We start from the raw sequence: 26105 nt of genomic DNA, 5'->3' as shown, positions 1-26105 counted from the left end.
GAAGATGGCTGGATAAATAATTGCTTAAAGAGGAAAAACATAGCTAAGAGAGGTTTTGCTAACTACTGAAAACCAGGTATAGTTATTGCCTTTATGTCTGGGAAATGAGAGACACATAAAAACAAATAAAGAATTTATAAAGAGATAATAAAAAAAAAGGGTACAAAATAGTGTAATATCTTTCAGCATGTGATCAGATCCATGACTGTGGTTTGAAATCATAGATTGGTTCTTTGCCATGCTACAGTAATGTGATAGCAATTGTCGGTCTAAATCCAATAGGGAGCTCCTAAGCTGCTTTTGATAGAATAAAGATACTGGATCCAGTTCTCTATTCTTATCGGTTTAACTCTATCAAGTTAGGACAGATAGAACTAGAGAAAATGATTAATTATATCTCTAAGATCCTATCTCATCAAACACTTCTTAGTGCTTTATGATAATCAGTCATACACAAATATGAGATAGCCCTTCAAAGGCAAAGCAGGTGGTCCTTGCCATATAGCAGTGATAACTGATACATCATCTGGCGCACAGAAGGCCCAAATGCTCTAATACACATCCTGCTGCAGAGCTGGTAAAATAACAGTAAACAAACAAAAAAAAAAAAAGTGAAAGGATGGTGAAAGTCTTAATTCCAGACATGCAATGCAAAGTCAGGAGAATACATAAACAGAACAAACTAGAACAAAAGACTTAAATGGGTCTTTTCTGCCACTGACTTCCTTCATCCACTGAGGTCTCCAAAACAGTCCTTAAAACTAACCAACTGCTCTGTTGAGAATGTCAAATACCTTTCCTAAACAAGAGTAGAAAAGTTATTCAAAATGGTTCCATTGGAAGTTCCAGAAAATAGTCATGTAACTCTTAAAAGACAAACCAGATACACAGACTCAGATGTATCTTTGCTTATGAATAAAAAGCCTCCAAACCCTTCTTAGGAAAGTATTTCAGAAATTTGTAGCAGAAATCAACTGATAAAACCAACTATTTCAGCAGTCTTATGCTAAACATTGTCATAATACCAGGCATCACAGAAAGTACCAACCACAGATAAGTTTGTCTAATACTTTTGTTATTACTAGGACCTGGACAGAAATTTATCCTGTGGTTATCTATCAGTTTGTTTGTTGTGTTCATGTTTAATTGAAAAGTTCACAATAACTACGTAGTTTTGGAAAACACAGTTAAAAAAAAAAAAAAAAAAAAAAAAAGGGAAAGAGAAGGGAGAGTGTGGTGAAACCTCAGAAAAGGCAGAACCCAAACCAAATGGGACAGAAGTGGGAAATGGAGATGGAGAAGCAGAGATCGGAACAGAGGGCCAGGACTACTAAATTATGGATAGAGATGCACAAATACCTGCACTTTTTCTGGAAAGTTTACATATTTCTTTCTTCTAGAACTTGAAATCAAACCACTACTTTTTTTCCCCCTGTTTTTTCTGCCTCAAAAATAACTTCTGCTCAGTAATGAACTATGTGTACAGTCCCTTCACCTGGCAGGTCTGCAAAGAATCAAATGATCTCTGTTGCTATGCCTCGTTGGCACAGAATGTAAGTATGAAACACCGTGTTTGTCCTGGGACTGTGTGAACCAAAGGAACCGAATTGAGGCTGCAGAGGCCACCTAAATGCTGAATAATGTTCATCAGCTCACAGGCAAGTTTTTATCAGTTTCAAACAAGGCTCAGTATGCAATGTGTCACATTTCCTAGCATGACTGCCCAACTTCACAGATTCAATTTGCCCTTAAAATATCACTCTTACAGAGTAATATTACTATATCTGATTATCAGCACTGAACAATCAGGAAGAACTATCTTACAAATGGCTGTTTAATTAGTTCAGAGCAAGCTGTGCTCCTTTCAAAGAGAAACTAGTTGGAAAATAAGCACCATTTTTTATTGGACTTTCGATACGAGTGAATATCCAGGACTTGTACTCCACGGAATATGTTTACCTTTTCCACCATTTCCTAACACTACAGATGGGCCAGACGCTAGCATCTAATCATGATTTCATCCAACTATGCACACATTAGGTCTAAACAACAGGAATTAAAATGCTAGAAGCTATCTATCCACATGAATTAAAGAAGGAAATTAGAGATTGAAAACAACAGAAACAGGAATATAAGGTTGGATTAGTTCCCATGACTTACTTTCATTCAGGGAATGTGAGCAGGGTGATTTCTTGGGGGAGGGTAAGGGTAGAGAAAGAAAGATCTAAAGAGTACATTGTCCTAAGTCCACCATCCTATATATTATCATAAAAACTGCTAGAAGTGGAAGTCAGTGTAGCTGACACTGAATAGTAAAGAAAGTTGGTTGATCATGAAGTGCCTCTTTGCAAGCATGCCTTCTCAGCTCTGCTCCTGCTTCTCAGTTTGAGTCCCTAACATCATCTCCAGCATTAAAGGAACAAAAGATGCACCTGGCAGTAACAGCTTCCATTTTGGGGAGATAAAGTCGTTCCTTGGTCTAAATGCAGATGGAAAATGTGCTCAAGTACACTGATTCCTAAAGTGTCTGGAAGCAGTCAAAGATCCCTGACATCGAAAATCATCTTATTAACAGCAGGTGCAATTCCCTCAGGGGAGATGAATAACCCTGTGCCATGGCATCTCAATTTTTCACCAGCTCTGCAGAATTGCCTCAGTCCAGCTACAGTTCAATTCCACCCAGCAGGAGTTCAGTCAAGCCCCCTTTTAGCTACTCTGTCTGTAACAGCTGCATCAAACAGACAACACACATTTCTTCATGCTATCTTATGGTTAAGAAGACAGGTAGTCTACATCTTTGCTCATTTAAGTATGTAAGGTTTCTATTTCTGTATTCCAGTGTTCCTTGACATAGCTTATACAAAAACCCATCACCAGCAAGCACTAAGCAACTAAATACCTTTGCTCCCCTTTAAACTATTTCCAGTTTCACCATGCCCAACTTCCTAATACTTGATATAGGATACAACACAGGAAGCACAGCAAGGAGATAGGCAAGGTGGGAACTTAGCCCATTCAGAAGAAAGCTTTTCGGCAAGCAGACAGTGGGCCCAGACTACTGTCTTCAACTCTGTCATTAATACATACCATGGGCACGTCCATATTTTTGGGGAACCACACTTGACACCTGCTCAACATGCGGAGATCACCAGTGATCAAGGAAATAATGCTGCTTCTATACTGTGCTATGGCTTGAAGCCAGGCTGATCTGAGGGGAACCCAAGGATGCAAGGCGTTGCCAGAGCTCCGTTACAACCTCCTTTCGCCAGGAGGGGCAGTTTGAAGCATGTACAGGAAAGCCTTTTCTCCTCTCCCAAGGAAGGAGGTCATATTCTCCAACTCCAAGGTTGAATCCTTGCAACTGCTTACCCATGGGAGGCTGGATGCACTTCTTCCCATGGCGAGCAGCTCTGATCTGCAGAACCTCTGTGCTGAGCCAAGAACAGTCTTGTTCCAGCTCATGAATTACATCCTAAAGCCCCACCAGCTTTTGAAAAAGGCCAAATCCTGCCATTGTTGCATCTGCACAACCCAAGCAAAGACAGCAAGGGTACATAGCTACTTAGACATTAAATCCTACTGTTCTTATTTGAGACACTGGTCAGGTCCACAAGACATCTGTGTCAGATCTTCTCAAAACAAGGCAAAAGAACCTCCATCACTGAGTAGCTTATAATTAACACATGTGTTGCCAGTATGTGCTATCATTTTCCCCACAGTATGATTGCTATATGGGTCTTCAGAGAAACAACAAACATTTGGTTAATTCTCTCTCTACCTTTTACCTCATGTAGTCAAGCAGTTCGTGGTAAGACTCATAAAATATTAACAGCATCACAAGTACTGTATTCACACAGAACGGAATTTACTTAATCACTGAAGTTATCCTCACTAATTTTTACAACTATCACAGAGTATTTTATCTTTTAAAGAAACAATTATGTTTCTGGAAATAACTTTTGTTCATATATTTCCCCCTTCCACTACAGCCTGCTCTGATCTTCAGGCCTCAACTACACTGTTTTCTGCCCATCTAAGTATAATTCTAGTCCTTCTCTATTTGGCAAGGCATACAGAAAATGGAGTTACAGTCCAGACCTCTAGGATTAAGATTTAACCATGACTTTGGCACTTCTAGGAGACCTTCTATTCACCAGATATCATTAGCCCAGGTTCCCTTCCATTTTTATTTTGGTAAATCAGTCTTTCCTGTCTGACATTTGGCTATTATCTCCCTTTCTCACTGTGTGAATTACAAACCCCATTTTTAACTGCTCGGCAACACCTGATTCAAAATGATTTTGTGCATTTTCAAGGCATGCACACTGGAAATATTCTCCGGATCCTGTGCTGCAGGGCTCAGTCACTAAACCCTTTAAGCAGCATGAAGTGATAAAAAATTCATGCAGAAGATAAAAAAATTGTTTTTTTTTTTTTTCTTGTGGCCCCTAAGGGAAATCAATTTTTGGCATTTGTGCCCACACACTCAAAGATTTTCAAGCGTACAGTTGTCACCAGTTCATTAAGATGCTTTGATGAGGTGGTTTTAGGAGCTGAAACTCTGTATAAGAAGTTCAATTTCTAAAAGCAGTTGAAACAAATGAGCTGCTTCTGCAGTAAAGGATAGTCTTTGGGCACCCAAAATCAGATGTAATTCATGTACTTTTTAAAATTTCTGAAAATCTCTGTTCTCATTCCCCTGCATGTTCTGGGAAAGCAATTATATCCTGAGTTTCAATGGAGACAGACACTGAGAGGTATTAGCAATCACAGTGAGGGTCACTGTTCAGAAGTGGAGAGGCTGTTGATTTTATTTCCCACTGGAATCTACTGGGAATAAATGAACTACAGGATTCCAGAAGAACAGTTTGTTCTCCAGGCTTTGCTCTGTTCAAACAGAAAAAACGTAAGTTATTAAAATACATACACAGAGCACAAGGACTGAAAACAGACTGTGAGGTCTTTTGCTCTTAAAATCCTAAGCACAACTCTAGACCAGTGCTGGCAAAGCAAATGCCTCTAACGCTTCTTACTGCTTTACCACTTTTTGATATTATCCTTATTATTAGCAGTGGCATGTCAGCATTGCTGTCCATACTGCTGTGCTGCTTCCCTCATCATACTATCAGAGACTGCCCATATGACAGACATTTCCATTCAAACCAAGCTGTCATAGTGGTTCTGTCAAGGAAGCTAATGACTGAATAAAGAGTGGCAGTCCACTTCAAATAGACTCTGTCTTTCAAACCAGCATACAAAACACCATGTACTGCTACCTCTGCTAGACAGCCAAAACTCCAATCCTAGTACTTCAGAAAATGATACTTCAAGAAACCCTTCATTAGACCAATCTATCATTACAATAACCCACACAATATTTCTCCAAAATCCCATTACTTTGCTACTGACTCTTCAGCATAAAGGTTAATGTTTCTTTTGCTATCCTAAATGCAATGCATATGTAGGGGAGGACGGAGCGCTGATCTGAGGCAGTCTTCTTGGTACTTACCTGCTACAATGTCTCCCCTACCTCCAAACTCTAGATTTAGTTTCTGATTTTAGCTATAGAAAGGAGAGAGTTAATTTTGTATCATCAGAAACTGCACTAACAAGTGTTATATGATTTCCTACTTGATCATTAACCTGTCAAATTCAGCATAATAAACCCTTCACCAGTTTAAGGAAATACAAAAGACTTGTCACGGAGAGAATTTTAAGATCATGACAATCATGTATAAATTTAAAAAAGTAGTGATGCTCCTTTCTATAGCTGGTTCCTCAAGAAATAATTTTCTACCTTCACACAGTAAAAGCAACTGCTTCTGCAAGAAGTTTTTTCCTTTTTTGAAATTTCTTGAAACTTTCTGAGCTTTCAGTCTTGCAAAGAACTCATCTGAATCACAGAGTCACTCAAAGTGACACTTTAATGCTTTTCAGGAACCAGGCAATGGTCTGGTATACATTAAGTTTATGATCTATATTTCCCTGTAGTCTATCACAACCTCATAAAACTATGTCAACAAGCATTAAGGAGGGTGAACTAACACAGTAATTTTCCAGCCACACTGTGTCAGCTCTCAGATGCCAAACTTCTACTACCAGTGTATCTTCAGAGCCTGCGCAGGCAGTGCATTGAGTACATCGCAATCTAAGCTGTAAGCAACTTACTGCTCGCTGATTTTCTAACAGAGTGTTCAAATGCAAGAGATAATTCCAGGATCTCCACAAGCAGTAGGAGGACAGTATTCTAGGTGCAGTTTGCACTCCTGAGTTTGGCAACATCTGAACTATCAGACAAAGAGCCTTTTATAAGCAATACCAAGTTAATGAATTTCTCCAAAGTATAAAGAGAGCCATAGAACAGAGATCCTTAAGTGGTAGCACACTGACAAATGAGGGCTATAATTTTGTGGGAGAAATTTCAGTGCAACTGCTTTTCCCTCACTCAGTTGTTTCTTCTGGTGGCTAGCTCCACTAGCTATAGCTTTCTTAGAAAAAGGGCCAGGAGGCCAGCCAGGGTTTTCAGGCTTCAGGGTCTACCTGACCACTCGTCTGAGCCAGGCAATCAGTGCCTGTTCAACATAATCTGAATATCCTCTGCTGCCACAGGGTTTAGCACTGCAATCGCACTGAATCATCTGATAGAAACTGTGAGGTTTAGGACCCTGCTGCAGCAATATTTTCAGTACCCCAAACACAGTATGTCTTTCTCAAGAGAAAGACATATATCACAAAAAAAAGGTCAGTCCTCAGGACTTAAAAAGAGAGAGTCTTCAAGGATATCTCAGAAGGCTTCCTCTTCTCCTCATTCAGATTAGGCCCTTTGGGTATTCATGGAAAGGAAGGTTTCTGGCTATGGACAGGGTATCCCCACTAATCACGTCTTTACACAGACAACAATTTCACTAGTGAAGTGACCAGACAATACTCATGGTGGCCTTCTCTGATAGCCATGGATGAGACTGTCCTTTCTCATTGATTCACTTCTTTGCTCATAGCCCTGCTTGATTTATTTGTAGCAACAATACGTTAACGTTATCTGACAGCTACTATTAAAGTGTCACAAGCATGTGTATGCAATAGCGTAGATGCTGCAGGGAATCCGCTCCAGACCACTATCTTCCCAGGCACAGAAAGCAAGGGGAGGGAGGGGAAATACCTTATAAAACAGAAACTGTCTACTACTCCCTACTGCTTTTATTCAGAGGGAAAATTGACAGGCAGGGAAAATAACTGAAGAGGACAAACACATGTTCAGACAAAATGAATGCTCCAAGTTTTCCCATCTGTGTCCTGATAATTAAAAAAAAAAAAAAAACAGCAAAACCAAAACTAAGCCCAGACACCCAAAGGGCACCATCCCACTCAGATGCCCAGTACAAGAAGCTGGACAGACTGATGGTGGTGCTGCATTGAGTAGATAGGTGATAATGGCCTGTCAGAATTTTAGGACACATAAGAAACATCTTTTCTTTTTAATCTTCTTCCTTTACAGCAGTGTACAAGTGTGGTGATAAAATGGCATATGTTTGGTTGATGACATATCCTGCCTCCATGACCCCTGAAACAGTTACAGATCTATTCTTACACCAGTCTTGCAAATGAAAGAGATGTTATCCTCATGTCTCATATACAGAGTGAGCAAAGAATTTGTCCAAGGTCAGAAGAAAACAGAGGCAAAGCCAGGATTTGCATACAGATTTCTCAAGCACCAGACTGCCCAATACTTTAACAAAAGCATTCACCAGCTTCTTCCCTGTCTCAACCTCTATGAGAACAACTATACAGGAAGAACCAAGCAAAATATTCTTGCTACATCATTTGAAGTCAGTAATGTTAAAGAATTTGCCTTAGCTATATATTTTGCTCTGTGAACTCTGAGAAGGGAAAGTGATTCCAGGTCCATAACTCATGAAGGGCTGGGAACCACTTGACACTGTAAAAATCTCAGATAATGAGGAATAAAGCCATTGTGATCTAAAGAAAAACAACTTCATAAAAAGAATCAAAGAATTATTTCTGTTCTGTATGAGACAGAGCTTTCCATCTGCAAGTATGAGAAGGGCATGTAGGAATCTCACTGGCCCTTTTTCATGGTCTCAATGAAACCATAAAGCAGTTTGTCCTCAGTACCCAAAGGACTATGGATCAGAATGATCACTATGATATTCACTGAAATTCAATGCACCAGGTAACAGTATAATTCTGTTAATTTTTCAAGGAATGATGAAAATAGTCTCCAGAAAGACAGTATGAGCTGGGATGTTTGTCAGTTTATCTGCCAAACAAGCACAAACCTCTTAAGATGTCTGTCCAGTAATAAAATTATGTCTCCTCTTTCCCTACTTTAAAAAGTTCGCACTGCAAAATACTGCTTTCTATCACATAAATATATAAATAAATGAAATTTAGCCTATCTTCTTGTTGCTTGAGTGAGTCGATGGAATCAGCTGATGTGGCCTGCCAATCAAAAAATGTAGCAACACTGGTAATCAGGCAGGGATTACAAATCAAGGACAAAAAAAGGTGCTGTTCAGTATTTATTGGTGCCTGTGCCACCATTTTGATGTGGTTTGCTAAAGATTCCACCATGCAGGATCTATCCAGTGTATAGCTGAAAATATGACTCCATTTTCTCATGTCAGAGTACTTTTAAACCCCTCTCAATGGGACACAGGTGCAATAGAAGTCTTGCACAATAGTTAGGACAAGCCAAAAGGCCGATTCAAAACATTTACTTAGGAGTCTAATACCTGTGTCAGCACTGGTTCCTGCAGAAACACAGCAAGGCAGGGACATAATCCTCTTGGAAAATACAGCGCTTCACTTAGCCACTGCCATCGCTGCCCAAGCACCTTTTCTTGTACTCGACAGGGTCAGCAGGATGGCTGAGCCTCCCAGGATCAACAGAGAAACAAGCTGTAACCTATTAACTGCATAGTCTACCTTCTCTCCTTCCAAAGCCAGCATGGTTAAAAAAAAAGTATGGGTCAGATTTGCACAAATATTTAGGCCAGATGTGCAGATAAGCAGCTAAACTATTTAGACATACATTAAATCACATTAAGTGCCTATCTGCACCTTTTTAAACTGAGCTTCTTTCCCTTTATCAGATTCGTAGTAATTTAATAGGAGTTGATTAGAAATGAAGGTCTCCAGGGCCAACACATAAAGTTTACTTCAGTTCACTCCAAGCCACAAAGCCAGCTGCAAACTGCTTGTTGCTGTGTGAGCAGAGACCCAGTGCATGCAAAAGATGCCAGGTGAGTAAACCAGGGAGGCTGGGAGACTCGTGTCATGGGGGGCACAGATCATGAGTGCTGAGCTCCGCAGAGAAAGAGAAGATGAGGCTGATGATGGCTACGTTAACATGCTGCAGCCCGCTACATGTCAAGCTGTGCCTTGGCTTCGAGTCCCCCTAAGGGGAGAAAAGTGCACTAAAAACAAAGGCCAAATAAAACATGTTTTAATTCTCAGTCATTAAAACCCCAGCTGCAAATATAACTGAAGCATGTTTCTTTTTAAAGAAACAACACAACGCTTTCTCCCTCCAGCCCTGTTGACTTCAAAGGCTTCAAAAGTAACTCAATGCCGTGACTAAAGGCAAAGTTGCCATTAAGTGCTGACTCCTGCAGTCACAGAGATTTTGAGGTCCCAAATTCTGTTTTGATTCTTTACCTTCAAATTAATTAAAACAATAAAAAGAATAAGAGAAATAAGATGGGATGCAGTTTCCAACATGGTTGTCTGAATGCCTGCACATATGATAAGAGCTGTGGGGTCAGCGTAAATGCACAGAACCCATGATTGCAAGACATGACTTTACAAATACTTCTGATACACTCCAGTGAGGAACAATCTCACCCCACTGCTGCATGGCTTATCACAAAGGATTTCTCATGTCCCTGTCTCCTCTTTTATTATAGTTTGTGCTACCAGTCTTGATCAAGTTCAGCACCTGCAGAAAAAAAGCCTGAAACCCCTTTTAAATCAACTTCTCCAATGTGCTTATGTCACAGCCCACTGATTTTAAGTCAGCAGAGCTTTAATACACAGCTCTGCACATTGACTTTGGCAGAAACTGAGTTTCTGCATCCACATCACACACACACACACTCAGGGGCTCCCTGAATTCAGCTGCAGACACTGGGTGGCTTACCCTCATCTTGAATTTAGCCTCATGAAACCCTTCCTTGACTTGGAGCCACTGGTCAGGGTCCAGGCTGCCCCTGGCAGCCACAGTGAGCTGGCAACTTCAGAAGTCTAAAGGCAAAGGGGGAAAAGGCACCCACCACATTGTGCCATGTCAATACTGCCAGTCCTTTCCCCTTTGAAAAATCAATCAGAGCTCCAGTCCTTGTGTTGTCAGTACTACACCCAGCCTAAGCACTACCGACACGTCCATGTGCTCAGTCACAGAAATCTAATAGTTAGAGGGAACAGGGAGGGAAAGAAAAAATAACACCAAAAAAGGGATTGAGACCCATGGCTACCACATACTTGGATGAAAGATTGATTCCTTGCTTATGTTGATGATGTTCCGGTACAGACTGCACTCGAACAAGGCATTCTCAAGCTTTTAATTTATTACGGTGTTCCCAACAAGCATGAACATAAAAGTTACTTTTCAGGCTTTCTTGTCCCTGTGTACTTAAAAACAATGCAGCCACACTGAACCTCCTTGGCCACTGCTGGGTCTGAGGAGACAAGGATCCATCCAGACAGAAGTCGCTCCTTCCTTTCCAATTCTCCATCAAACAGACAGGGATGCAGGGAGAGGAAAGAAACTGAGGAACAAATGGCTGAGCTGACTCATGCCTTCGAAGCGTCCATTTCAAATGATAAATTAACTATTCTTTAGGTCAAACCAGAACAAATACAAGTTTGCATATAAAGTATCTTGCATAAATGCAGATGCTAATCACAAAATCTTAACTTCAAAAGAAACACGCTCAGGGATGCTTGCCTTTCCTGCCAGTGCCATAGCCAGGCATCTTGCAATCTTTCAGTTATGGTAATAGGGATACTGGAGGACTGAGAGCAAACAATCTTGAAGTACAAAGCTGTAATCCAGCCACACTTGCACATGCATCTACACCATTCTCTGGACAAGAGCTAGTGGAATAAATTGGAATAGTTAAGTGAGAACAAAAATATAAAGAAATTTATTTTTTTTTAGCACACAATGACAGCACAGAAGACTTCAGCCCAGTTTCCACCTCTGCAGCAGACCTACTATACAACCTACAGCTACTCAATATCAGCATGTGGCTGAGCGTGGTTGTGGATTATTTTCATTTCATATCCCTTCTCGTATTTAATCAGGCTGCTCTGAGAACAGTTTACAGTTTGTTACTATGCAGCTTTACTACATCTAGCACAATGCAGCTCCAGTCCTGGTCCTAGGGAGAATAGCTTAATAGCAATTTATTGCAAACAGCATGGCCCACCAGTGGCAGCACGGAGAGGCTGGTGGAAGGCACAGAATACACAGTGCAATTACTCTTCATGATTTAACCTGTGGTCCTTTCCCTTGGGCAAAGGCTATCTTAGTGCCTTCAATGGGACTCTGGTCAGAATAAACCCTTAATTTCTAAGAAAATAAATCAGTGCACTTGCAGCAGCATAAAGAACAGTTGTTTCCTATCATCTAAGACCTCAAGCTGTTGAATCCACTCTACCACCCCAAACCCCAACCAACTTGCTGAGCTGCAATACACATCCATGAAGGCTACTTTCAAATAGCAACTTGAAGTATTGTTTCTTCCTTCTAGGCCAGCCTTGTCTTCCCCAGAGACGTATTTTCCTACAACAATGAATAAAACCTGCTTTGTTTTAAAGCAATTTGTAAAAAAGAAGCAGTGAAAATAACAAACAGGCAATGCCTTTTTCTTTAAATCTTTTCAACATAAAATAGGAAAGCACGCCTAAGGGTTTCCAAGCCAGCAGAGTTTTCTTATTTTGTTTGTTTATTTTAACAAAAGTAATTTGGAAAGCATGAGAGCAGGACGTACTGGTACCAACTATGTTATCTCAGCAGTGCTGCAATTTCCCATAGCCTACACTATCTGCAGGACCTCTGTTTCTTTCTGGTCATGAATTCAGAAACAATGATAGAGCTGAATAAAATCATGCACCTTAATGAATAGTAGAGTGTAGAAATCCTGCATTTGACCAGGGTTTCCTGGCTGGTGCCTGTACAGAAAAAGCTTGGCATGGGAGATGCCTTAAAAATTCAAGTACTTACTATTCACAAGTCACACAAAACCTGCTTTGCCCGGAACCCAACCTTATCACCAGTCTCAAGTTTTCCTCACTATCCTTCATCTGCAAAGGGTACTGAGTGTGCTGAGTACATCTACAGGGTATTCACAGGCAGAGGAAGTGAGCACCATGGATGATGCAGAGGGGCAGAAAGCCATACAGGTGCCATAATGATAGTAGTGACCCTCCTAAACGGAGCTCAGGATCCTGCTAATTCAGCCACAGATTGCTAGCTGGCCCAGTCAGGCTCACATCTGCCTGCAAAACATGTTGCAGATGTAGCTTAGTTCATTCTGCCGAGGCTGGAGAGCTCTTCTGCTGTTGTCGGTTAACAGCTGGCCCTGAGCAGCAGGAACAAGAAGTGTCAGGGTCTGACCAGCTGAGCCATGTCTTCTTCGAAATTCACATGAATTTCCCATTGACTGGCAGCTCTGGATTGTGAATGAATGGCACACCTGAGAACCTGGTGGGGAAAACCCCACAAGAATTCACTTAGTTTTAAGCTGCAGTAGAGAAATCTGCATTCCCCCAAATCAGGGAAGAGAAAATGTGAGAGGATGAACCTACCATATTCCATCATTGCCCAAGTCTGGAAGACAGCAAGTTAGCAGCAGCACAGCATAGAGCTCACAGTGTAATTTCCCTCCAGACTACTCTAAACTTGGAATGGGGGTTTTTCCAAATTTATTGCTTCTCTGATTTCATAACAAATTAGCTCCATGTACCATTACAAGAATTGCTTTGCTGTCAGCCCTGCAGGCTTAATTTGGGGTCTGGGAAGCAGAGGGCTCTTCCCTTCTCACACATTGTCAACAGCCATACAAGGTTTTGAACACTGAGTTCCACCCACGCTTGTCCTTGTACAACCCCAGTGAAGCCTTTCACAAGGTTGGACAGGTGTAAAATGACAGAACTTGACCTGAAACAGCACTAAAAAGACAAAGCTGGGGGAAAAAAAAAACAAACCAAAACTGTTCCTCTGACAGTATATGTTAGATTTAAATTGACTAAGAAGGTTTTTTTTGTTGTTGTTTTTTGTTGTTGTTGTTGTTTTTTAAAAGAACATCAGCGTATCAAATCAAAATGATGATAACTGAAGCAAAAGGGTAGGAGGAAAAAGAACTGCTGCCAACAGTCAGTGCAATACCACTGTTATCGCAGAGCATGTGTTCCCTTTAAAATTGGTCCGATAAGCTAGCGCGACAGCCATCCTGCTACTCAAGCACTGCGAGAATGTAAAATAGATGGTTAGAAACTGGGACCATGGTGTCGCAGGCAATCTTTCACAGATTTATGTAGGTGACTCTTGAATATAATTATCTTTTTTCATCCCTACTACGCAGATCTCTCACTGATCATAAATACTATGCATCAAACTAGAACAGAAACAGCTCCTGTTGGGTGCCTGTTCTAGCTGAGGTAATGCTTATATTGATAGACAAACAGGAGCTAAGGCTTCATATTAAAATAATCCAAGTTAAACTTGGATTTAGTTGCATACATTAATTGAAAAGATTGCCCCAAAGCTGCAGAAGTCCTAAATATGCTGAGTATGCGTGCAAGCAAGCATGCTGTCATGATGCTGACAGATGATGAATTTGTTTGTGTAGTGAATACATACAAGTAAGAAGCAGCTGGAAATGTATTGTAACATGTGCTCTATACAAATCTGATCTCCGCTAATATTCCTCAGATTCTAGCTGTGGGCCAGCTGGGTGCCACTGAGTGACAACTTTGGTATAAATTTCTGTTTGTGACTAAAGGACCAAGGAACTTTAGCTGAAGGGCAGATATTTGAGGAAGAGCCAGCATAGGCTATCCTAAAACAATGTTGTTTGAAGAGGTAGAAACAATACTCTAACCTTCACCTCAAACTTGCTCACAGACCAGGTTTTTTGGTTTGATCACTGTCCTCTGGTTTCATTCAGTCTTCTCCCTTTCTCAGTTGTCTCATTTATATACAAAATAGGGTAAACCATGATATTTTAAAATATTCAGTGTTAGTTTTTTGTAAATAAGGAGAAGCTACTTTCTTTTAATTTCCCTATGTGAGAGAGACTCCCCATTCTTTTGCTAACCCCAGAAGCCCTTCTTCTTACACGTCTAGTTTCAAGTAATTAATTCCCAAGCCGGGCTAACCAGTCCTGTATGCAGTATTCCCAATGCTGCAAGGTCTCGCTCACTGTATGACAGAGCTACTAATCCCCTCCTGTATTGGGAGCACTTCACTGACTCCATCCCAGGGTTGTACTTGTCTTTCACGGCTGCATCACTACAGCAGCTTAGTCATTCTTGGACTGACTCATGCACTGTGGTCTCTCTCCTCTTCTGTCATTTATAACTGATGAAGTCTAAGTGCAGAGCTGAAATTAAATCTAACGTTGTTTAACAGCTATCAACTGCTAAGACCCTATCTCTAAGAAGAAAGAGTGCACAACTGTAAAACAAGATTTAAGCACAAGGTTTCTATTTGTCAATTGACATCACAACTGAAATCACCCAGGAGAGCACCCTCACAGTTCACTTAAATGAATTAGATTTTTCAAATACCCATCTATATTCGCTATTCTTCAGACCTCTCCAATATGATGCATTCATTAAAATTCCTTGCAATTTTTATGTACTACTGCTTGCCTGTTTTGTGACTTCTTTACTAATTTTCACCCCTGCTTTCATCTGAGCATGCTTAAAACTTGCTTATATTTAGATGTGGCAATTGCACCATCACTTCTCCCTATCTTTTAGCAATGCTCCTTTCACCTTTTCTCCCCTTTTCCTTCTTCCCTGCTGTTCAGCAGTAGTGTCCCGAGGCAAAACAGTTTTTCCACCTTTAATCCATTCCTAGGTGGTCTTTAACTTAAACCTAGCCTTGGCAGCTGCTGTTCTTTCCTTGCTCTATTTTTATCTCTGTAAATATGTTCAGGCAGGCTAAATAAGAACAGAAGTGCTGCAATTAGGTGGGTAGTTAAATGACACAGTATGATGAAGTCAAAGTTTGTAACACTTCAGAGCCTCATCTACTGTAATCCAGCACAGAACTGAACCAAGAGGCAGAAATGCTGAGCCAGAGATAGAAGAGGTATTGCTCACAGCTCTGCCATAAGCATGGTATCATTCCTAGGAAATAACGGGGTACAGGTAGCATGCTTGTATTGGTGTGCAGTTAGAAATTACTGCCTGGCAGTTCACCTAATTTTTTTGATTATTGTTTCTATCCATTTTTTCTGCTTCTGTAAGATAAGTTCTAAGAAATAATAAAATCTGATTCACACTAACAAACCTCGAAGCAATCGCAAAGCATGGAATCTTTTGGCAGCATCTCTGGAATTAAATATTTACTGGACACATTTCTATTCTAGGGACTTAGCCAAAATGAGAGAGAAGGCATGTGAAGCCAGCCTTTTCCAAAGCAAGCATAAAACCTCACACTCGCAACACCACACATCCCCTGCTGAGAGCTCACAGAAACCTGGCTGCCTTGGAGATCATTCATCAGAAAGGAAAAACAAGAGTGGACTGGTAGGCTGGGAGGCACATCAGACAGCCATCTCAGCTGTGGTGTGCCAAGGAATAAGCTGATTTGACCCTGCCCGCTGCTCCTTTTTCTCTAGCAAATATTGCTTCTTGCTCCGCTGAGGCAGAACTCCAGCAAATGTTTACATTATTCCATGATTAAGGTAAGGTCTAAAAATACCCTGTTGAAGATTTTACTCTACATGTGATGAGAGCTTGTGATTGCCATCATGCTCTGAAACTAGCTGCTTACTTTTGTTATCACCTTCCTTCTCCCATAGCAACCCTTTCCAATCAAGTAATGCTAACTGATCTTGGAAATCAATCAAACTCCTATTATGTTTATATAGAGTAGACCACCATGACTCACTTCCATTTACAGCCCTTGAGCTCCAAACACTGGTTTAAAACAGGCCACAGATTATTATAATCATGTTTACACAAGAAATATAATATGCCAACTTGTCAAAATATTGTCAATATTTATTCCACATAAATCCATCCCCCAAAACTGAAGTGAAAACTTAATGAAACATTAGAACAGAGGCAGACTGGGGGAAAGGTAGAAGCAAATATTTGAATCAAACAGAAATAATTCATGGATGCAGCTTAAAAAAAGCTGATTATCAAGTGGAGAGTTGTCCCAAATAAATTGGGTGGCTTCACAACAAGCAGTAAGGCACGTGAAATGCAAACTTTCAAGGGCTACAGAAGACATCAAGACCAAAGCAAAAGGATGTCAGACTGCCCTTAGAGTCAGAGGAGAGAAGTGCAGTGCAAACTTGTGCAATGAGGAAAAAAGGCTACCCACATAGAAAAGCAGCTCTAACAGCAAGCGAGTTACATGCCTTGCTTTCTAAGGATGAAAAATTAAAACTAGATGGCCAAGCATCATGGCAAAATGAACTATATTTCTATAGAAGTGGAAACTGGACATACCTTTTTAACTACCACTCCTCAAGGAAAAATACATGTGGAAAGGGGGTTACTTTATGCTGAATGGCAGGAAGCAATCTTTACAGACTAGGCTCATTTAGTGATTCCATGTTTCATCTCTCCTTGAGGAACTGTTTTTTCTAATAGAGCTGGGGAAAATGGAGCTGATTTCCGCACCACTTAGTACCTTCTCTGACAGATTCTGCTCTGTCCTATGCAATGCAAGCTTGGATGGATTTCAGTGGGAGTTAGCAAGTGAAGCTTGCAATCAAATGTCAGGAAGGAACTCCATGTTATTGTTACCTAATCTTATTTTTCCATGTGAAGTCATGTAGGGCAGTTTTGTTCCTGCTGGAACCCTGCAGTCCACGGGAATTTCAGGTAATCCGTATCTTGAATTAAGCACTGCACAAACAAAAGGGCTGACACATTTGAAAGTTAAAGTCATTACCTCTTTGTCCAAGTTCCAATTTGTTTCATGTGGAACGATACAAAATGAAACTGAAGGGTTCATGAGCCAGTTCCTATTTCTATAGATAACTTTTAATGAAAATAATCCATACTCCCAGTTTTGAAGCATAATTTCTCTGAGTTCTATGAGTTCCCACTAAAACCCTTAAATTAGAAAAATCTGACAGCAAGATGAATTCAGTGGCTCTCAAAGGCATGTTTAGAACATGAGAACAAATAGAGCATTAACACTACTTAACAGTCACCTCTTACCTTCCTATGGGCTAGATAAAATCTTTGTTAGGAGTTTGCACATTACTCACTACATTAAGGTCCTAATCCCTAACTGCACACTTACAGTGTAACAGAAAAGTAAGGTCTGTAAGGAGCTAGTTAGTAGTTATCTCAGTCCCCACCTAACACAAACACACATTTTGTGGGCATAAGATTGTTTCACAGCATCAGTCATTTTTATGATCATTCTCTGCTGTTACCTTTTCAATTTATCTACAAAAATCCTCTAAAAACCATTGCCCTTTCATTACCAGGTTATTTTAATTGATTTCTGATCTTGTTCCCAGTTTCTCTCTCTAAAATTGTTAGGGTCTTCAATATTTGCACTGACATACACATCTTTTATTGCCCAAAGAGTTTGCAGCACTGATGCAAACCTCATGGGTTTTTTACTCTAGCTTAAAGAATACAGTCAGAATAGCATCCATTTTTAATTTTTCCTTGTTTAGTTTGTTCCTTAGTATTCATGTTTGTCCAGACTAGGAGCTAAAGCCTGTACAGAATTGATCACCAGTGAAAGGCAGTTCAATTTTGTGTTGTATCAGATATGAAAATACTTGTAATTGAAGCATACATAATCAACACAAAAATCACTGCAAATATAACCAATATCCAGTAATTGATTGTGGATGGTAAGATAGAGTAGAAGGTAAACAAACTCTTCAGAGTAAAATTAGCTGGTAAACTGCATACAGAAGGAAGCATCTTCCTAACCTGCACCACAATTTATGGTCTGAAGCATAGAAGTTTTTCTCTATAAAGAAAAAATGGGGAACCTACCGGTGGACATGTTCCAAACCTTGGGTAGGCATTATTTTGTTCAGTTCTCATCACTCGTCTACAAAGGGGTGCAGCAGAAGTAGAACGGGATCAGTGACAGAAAAAGCCTACTAATAATAACAACGGGAAGTATTATTTGCTGCCCTCTTCCTTTTAATTCTGACATATGTTCTGTTAGATCACCACGGCACACTGAACAGACATGTTCTTTCAGCTTCCCACAGTGGAAGCTGTGGGAATAAATATTTTTATTCCCCAAAATATTCTTCCAGCCACAAACAATGGTTGTTAATTTAAAATCCCATGACACACACAAATCAGTCTTGTTACTCTTCGTTCTGTGCCTAGCTAGTGACAAAAATGCATTACATGTCCATTCACCTCATTTTGCCCTAGTCTTCCTTAATCTTCATTAACCTCTACAATTCTGTCATATTCAACTACTACATCTCCTTCATCACATTTTCCCAATTATATGCATAGTATCTATGGATCACAACACGAAATACTGTACTGAAGTCCCAATCATTCACTTATTTTGTACAAAAGTAAGTACTCCCGTACCTTTGTTTCCTGTTTCTTGGCAGGGTGGTCAAAGTAATCCCACCACTTGGAACAGCAACAGCTCAGAGAAGAGGATAATAACAATAGTGAGTAATTTTACAAGCATATTCTGACCTAGGGGACTCCATATGTTATACAGTTACTGGCTTCATAGAAATAGAGAGAACGATGATCTTTGCAATCCAATATTTAAGAAAATTTGTGCCCTCAGGCATCAGGGCCAGCTGGGTGATGAAACTTCACTGAGCTTCCCAGTGGTTGGAGATACCTAAAGCATAGAGGAAACATAAGCCTTTGACCTCCTCTTTTCCCTGACAAAGCCTAACCTACGGGTGGAGTTGGTGATGAATGGGGTGCTAGGATGGACACGTATTTCATAAGGGGCTAAAGTGAGTTAGAGTCTACATGAGTGGCTACAATACACAGCAGTATTTCTTCACTGAAAAACAAATTAAGCCGAACTTTCCACAACAATTCTGTCAGATACTGACCTCAGGTATGAAGCTGACCAGGGAACAAAAACCAAGGACAGGTTACAGAGCCGTCTTCCCTTTCTCTCCCCCATCAGGGAACCCACGTTTTCCTACATGTTATTTCACAAAACCTGAGAAGCTTAGACTACTCCCTTTATCTTCTTTATTCCCAAGTGTTGGCTTTCGGTGGGCCAGCACAAATTGTGCCCAGCCATCTCCTGGTCACTTCTTCAGTACATACCACTTTACTAAATTGCAGCAGGGATGAAAGTGAACATCTTAAAATTCTCACTGCAATAAAAATGACAGCTGCTATTTCTCCTGAGGATGAGACAAGAATTTTAGCCATGTTATTTCTCTCATCTCTTTTAAATTCAGACATGTCAGTAGATTTTTTTTTTTTCCCCCAATAAATCTTCAGTTACATTCTGAAGCTTTTCATTTCAGAGCTGGGTTCAACAATAAGGACAGCGGGTGCCTGTCTGCTTTTGCTTTGCTGCTTAAGTGGTAACGTATTTCAAATTACACTGGATTGCTGGTTTCTAAAAGCCTTTTCCTTACAAAATGACAGTACAATACATTACTTTGGCTTCTGAGCCTGGTTCTTAACCACAGCGTGTTCTGCACACATCCTAGAGCTTTACATCTCCTAAGAAACCATGACAGCCTTCAGTCCTGCAGCTGTTCTTTGTGAGGTTCAGATCTTGGTGTGTGTTTTGGTCTCAGATGAAAGATGATCTGAACAAACTTTTACTACTTTACCAGTATACAGTACAGATCATAATTTGGACATAACTCTGAAAATAAGCAGTTCTATGAAGCTTGAACACATACCCAATTCCATTCAAATTCTGGTTTTCATCTATAATTAATAATGTATCTATTATATCCATATAATCTGCCCTACTGTAATACTCTATGTTCTGCCTGTGGTCCAAGATGCACTGTGAAGGAGAGAGAAGAAAACCATTTTTGGTTGTTTTCAGTTTAGATCATGAGATCTATATGCTTATCAATGTGAACTTCAATTTGCAGATGTTTTCATTAGGAAAATAATATTAAATTAGAGGTGCCAATGTAGTTTTATTTAGAGGGATTTCTTATAGAAAAAGGAATAAATAAAATTGTAAAGGAATACCTTGATGGGAAATTTGAAGTCTGCTCTATTTTTAAAAAATATCCATTATCTATACTTTCCTTCTCTTGCATTTTTTTTTAGAATTAAAAGAGACAGTTGCATTATGGTGAATTTTCAATGAGACCTAATACAGAAGCACTGTTTGCAAATATTAATAAGATAATAAGCAAGAACTTTATTAGTCAGAAGATTCTCATTTGTTCCCGTTTTATTCTTAATCTATTTTTTATTTAATTTTTCTACCTGAAACTGAAGCATTGTGGGGGTGACAACTTTTTGAGTGAATATGCTTAGTAAGTCATAAAAGATTAACTGAGTAATAAGCAACAGTGAAAGAACAGAGTGCTAATAGTGCAAATACCCATTGTAGGGATGGACTCAGTGCATAGACCTGAATGTTGGTTTATGGGAAGACAGCATGTGCCACATAAGTTCAAGATTGCATTAGGTTAGCAATGCTGCCAAACTCTCCCAAGAGTTACTTCTTCACAGCTTTCAAGCACTCATTTATCTCCTTTAGATCTGCCATGAAGTAAGAATTTATGGAAGTTTTATTCTAGTTATGATAGTACATAGAAACCCTAAGTTGTTCATTCTTCTTTTAAGACATCTGTGAGGCAGTGGACAAATTCACATGACAACACCACAGTGCAGAAATACCTGAGTTTTTGCTGGCTCAAGACAATATGTCTGGCATGGCATAGATCAAAGTCATGTAAGTCTTAATAACTCTAGTTTAAGATAGAGTGAGTTTATTAGGTTGCACTAATGATAATTCCAAGGAGTTCATTTGTCAGTGATATTCAACCTGACTGCAACCCGCCAGCTCAAGTGTCTTTGCACTGAATTTATTAACAATCTGGGTTGCAAGGTCAACAGAGACAAAACATACTTGGGTGTGTTTGCGAATGCTGCTATTAAAAGTTCCACCTATGCAGGTAGACTGCCTGCTGGGATCCTTAGCTTCGTCTCCATGTCAGGCTTAACAACTGTAATTTGGGCTCTCCGATGGTCGAAGAACTACTACAGGTTGTCCAACTGGCCTTACTGCTCATGGAGCAAAATGGTCACATTCACCACACAGCACACAAAAAACCCTCAGCTTCTCTTCCATGTCAGACTTGCTCTATCTGCACAAGCTTGTACCATCCATCCTCAACCCATCCACCCTCTCACCTCATTATTTATTGTACTTTTCCAACAAATGTTTTTCTGCTTTTCCCTTGTTCTGCTCCTCGATGCCTCCTACATATGGGCAGATACTTCCCAGAATGAACTGCAAAGCCACATCACAGGCCTCCTTCGGACTCTCCATTTTCAGATTTAGTTTGACTTCCCCACAAAGGGTAATGCCATGGGAGCACTCAGTATGATACATGTCCAAAAGAATAAGACTGAAGTGTGTCTGTCCATCACACAGAATATCCTGACTGTTCCTTCACATTCCCCATCCCACCTGTACCCAGCTGATGCCTCTTGCCTTGGGTTTCAGCTAGATAATCTTTGGAGATGCAGCATTTCCTATCCTCTATTCATTTCAAGGTATTTCTTAGTAAGAATCATAGCACTTGTGCTAAGAGCCAAAAATTGGCTAAGTGGGGAGAAAAAGCAATTGTTCTACCAGATCAGCACTTTTCAGCTCTTCCACACTGACACCTTTTGGGCAGGAATAATGAGAGGCAGATGGGGAAATAAAGCTACATGGGACTGTCTCTTCAACCTGCATAGTCAGGGAACCAAGAAAGAAGACTATTGTATCCCTTAAATTCTAGTCCGTACTGTTTTCCTGACATCTATCATCACTTTAAAAAAATGTGAAGACACACAGAGTTTATTAGAAGAGTGTGCAACAGCTATTCATTATACTTACATATTTTTCAGCTTTTTATAGCCATGGCATGGAATTCTCCTCTTTGTTGGCATCACACACAGAGAAAATACCAGCTCTAGTTCCATTTTCTGCACAAACAATGTGATTTTCTTCTACATCACCTAGAATTAACTAATCTCAACATGAAAATGGTGACACTCAGGCATTATCTTCAGCATCTCAAACTATAAAACCATAAAAAGATCCGGACTATAACTGACATTCATATTTCTTATGCATGTTATAAAAACAACTTACCTAAAACATTTCAGCTACTCTGAACACATGGCTGATGGTATGTAATTAACTATTCCTTTCTGAAACTTGGATCCTTTGAACATCAGCTGAACTCAACTACATAACTCCCAAGACTAGATAAAGGAATAAAACATTTGCCTATATGACAGTTCCTCCAACTAACAACACCCTGGTGTTCAACAGAAGTGAACTGTAAAATCTTCTACATCTCATGCTTGGACTGTGGCATATGCCAGAGTATCTAACAGTTTGCAGCTTTCTGTAAAATTATAATGATTGCTTTAATTAAGCTGTGGTCTGGAATGTGCTAGATGTCAGAAGATGGCCACAAATAAAGAGATGCAAGTTGTTGGAAGGATTTCCTCACATCTTCAGCAGCATCACTGGTAGTCTGTTTTACATTTGATCTCTTTTCAGACTAAAAAGTCTTAAGCTTAAGTTTTTATCATTCTCTCCAAGTCAATTAAGTCAATCAACTCAGGCTGTGGTGCCTTCTGATTTTATATATTCCAATTTAACACTCCTCAAGAACATGAGAAATACTGAGATACCATAATACTAAATGACATCACAAAAATGTGCTGGTGCTCAAAAAAATAAAGGTCCATATTATTAGGCCAAGCATTAAAAATATGCTGAAAACAATTCATAGATCATTACTGAAAGAATCACTTCACCTCATTAAGAATAAACAAAAGTACAAGACCCTATGAGACAGTAATTTATAATTATTAATATTGATAAAATCAGAACTAATAAAACACAGCATTAATGGTAAATGACATAGTTGCTACAATTTTTACTAGCTTTCCTCTATTCTAGATCTTTATTGCTTTATTGTTCCTACCCTACTTCTGGCTAGTCCTTGTATTTAACTTAAAGACTTTTTCCTGAGGACAAGAAGATAAAGCAACCATTTGTAAAATTATGAGCAGTTTCTTTGTTTTATCACAGTGGCCACAAGCAATTATCATTTAAATAAGAGAAGGGTAATATTTACCAATGTGCCTATAAGAACTACAGCAAAACTGTAATGTTAGAACTAACACTTAAATTAAGAAAATATTCATTCTCCTTTCCTATACCCAAGCCCAGTATCTCCACATTTTTTTTTGTAAGCACAACATGATGTAGTTGACATGTTTCATCACATAAAAGGAGATGAAATGAAGTCAAATATTAATAAAGCAACAGAAACTCTGGTACTGGTATATGAACAGGAATATGGTCTGCATGACATATACAGCAATGCTGTTATTCTACCCAGCATTTGTTGCCCGCTGCTCCAACAGGAGAAGAACAAGGATGATTACAGGGATAGAAAACATATCCTGTAAGAAGTACTACAGTTGTTTGGTTTAGGAAAGGGAAGCAAGAGTGACATGTTAATATTCTTCAATATATGAAAGGCTACTACAAAAACATAAGGAAAATCATCTGTTCTTCATGTCAGTTAGCCAGGACAAGATGTTAATTGCAAAAAAAGCAGATTACCCTAATCATTAGCTTTTTTTTTTTTTTAAGGAACAAACACAACTTTCTGAAGGTAAAGATAATTAAGCAGTGAAATAGATTGCCTATGGAAGCTAGGAAATCCCAAACTCCAGAGATGTTACGTAATAATTTAGACAGGTCAAAACTAACATGAGCAGATACTTAATAACTTAAAAAAGCAAGATGGAAGGATTATCTTATGAGTGTGGCTTTTTAAATGGCACAGTTTCTTAATAAATACAGTGTGTCTATTAACATGTCTCAGGATTATACATTTCAGTTGGCTTATGCTAAAAGAATGAAACAGACTGAATAAATGCTCAAATTATTTTATTTGTTAGAAACACTTATTTTCTAATTAAGAGGAAAATGCACTCTTGCTTGTATAACTATGAGATTCAACAATGTTCCCAAAGAGGCCAAAACTCTCACCAATTTCAATGAGATAGAAGTAATTATGAACATCATCATCTATATAAGGCTTTTTAAAACAAAATCAAATGAAAAAACAAGCATAACAATCTCTTACTTAAGAAGAGAAAAAGCACCCTCATGCTTTGCCAACAGAGGTTGGCATGGATGATGAGTTCCTCCTCTATGAGAGAGAGCAACATACTAGCTCCTTCCTATGATGTGCTTATTTTCTTAATTACATTATTCAAAAGGAATTTTATTCCATCTGCTTTATTGGTGACAATTTGCTTGTATTATGGACTTACTACAAAAGTCAATTACACAAACATGACGGATGTGAAATAATAAGATACACAAGTAAAATAAGAATAACACTATTAGTTTAAATCTTCAGGCTGTTTTTCATGTGCCAGTTTTACAGTATAGTGAAAAAAACATGCTCATCTTCCTAACCACATCATTTATAACACTGCTTTTGTTCACTGCTAAAATGTAAACCCTTCAGACACTGAAGCCTTGATAGGTCAGAAGTAATTTACCTGCTTAAAGCAATCTCAGTCCTGCAATTTGGCTTCTGACTGGACTCTGCTTCACTGAGATCTTTGTATTTAATCACAGAGCAGCAGGGTTTAAGGACAGAGCTATGGATAAGGAAACCCATCTACCTTCCAATTGATAAGTGCTTGCTTTCAATAAAGTTGTAGCAGACTTCTGTAAATCAGTGGCTCATGCTCATCTAGAAGACTGCATGCCAAAGTATTCTCCTTTAAAAGACACTGAAGAACTGAAACAGACTCAGAAACAGATGACAACGATCAAGGGCATGGGAGGAAAGGGGTTTCTCACAAAAATGACATGGGAAGACTGGAACTGCTTACCTGAAATAGGTTGATTAACAGAAGTATGTACTGTCACAAACAACTGGCAGAATGGATATCAGAATCCTCTATTCTTTCGCATAAATCAAGTTCAATGGGTTATTCGAAAGTTAACCAGGACCTTAGTAAAGCTTACCTAATTACAAATGTCAATGATGCTACTGAAGCCAAAGTCTGATCAAGGTTCAAGGAAAAACTGGACCGATCTCTTGACAGTTGTCCGGAGAGGTGTCTAGCAACAGAGCTCAGTAAAGTTGAGTGGTGGAGGAGTTACAGGTCTAACACTTTAGAGTTTATGTTAACCTCCAAGCTATTGACTTTAAGAGGAGCAACTTCCTTGGGCGGATTAACTGCTTTATTCTGGGTTCTGTAAATTGACCTCTGAAGTACCTGGGACTGGTTACTGTCAAAACAGTCTGCAGATGTAAAACCATATGCTGTTTCCTATGCTTTGTTTTCAGAAACAGTGCCATGGAGATGCCCTGAAAGTGCCCACTTACTTTCTTCAAAGAAGAAAGTATTTCTGCTAAGTTTACTCAAAAAGAAAGCTGAATCATTACCATTTGAGTAAATCTGTGGTTTAAAATCAGTGCAGCATTACAATAATCAAATGTTACTCATACTATTTAACCATTAAACAGAAAGTTAAGAAGCTGAAGTTGTAACAACATCTTCATTGTAAGCAGAGTTCACATGTCAAATGACTTAGTCCATTCTGCTTTGTGACTGCACACTAAGTGATGTTATAACATGTTTGGCCACCAACCTCAAAATTGTTA

At 39.4% G+C, this 26105-nt stretch overlaps 1 protein-coding gene across 3 annotated transcripts in view; it reads right to left on the bottom strand.

Annotated features, from left to right (window-relative positions):
- The window catches only part of ADCY5 (adenylate cyclase 5), a 221972-nt gene that overhangs the window by 103657 nt on the left and 92210 nt on the right, over positions 1-26105 (bottom strand). Inside the window, exon 1 of one of the 3 annotated variants that reach the window (XM_033003548.2) lies at positions 18238-18291. The exons of the other annotated variants lie outside the window; for them this stretch is intronic. Coding sequence (XP_032859439.1) covers positions 18238-18288 — 51 coding nt within the window. The 5' untranslated portion in view covers positions 18289-18291. Of the gene's footprint in view, positions 1-18237; positions 18292-26105 lie in introns of those variants that run through there. 3 annotated transcript variants of the gene reach the window in all.

The sequence above is a fragment of the Tyto alba genome, unplaced genomic scaffold (genome assembly GCF_018691265.1).
Source record: "Tyto alba isolate M040663 unplaced genomic scaffold, T.alba_DEE_v4.0 Super-Scaffold_7, whole genome shotgun sequence".
Classification (NCBI taxonomy): domain Eukaryota; kingdom Metazoa; phylum Chordata; class Aves; order Strigiformes; family Tytonidae; genus Tyto; species Tyto alba.
This window is presented reverse-complemented; position numbering and strand designations above follow the sequence as displayed.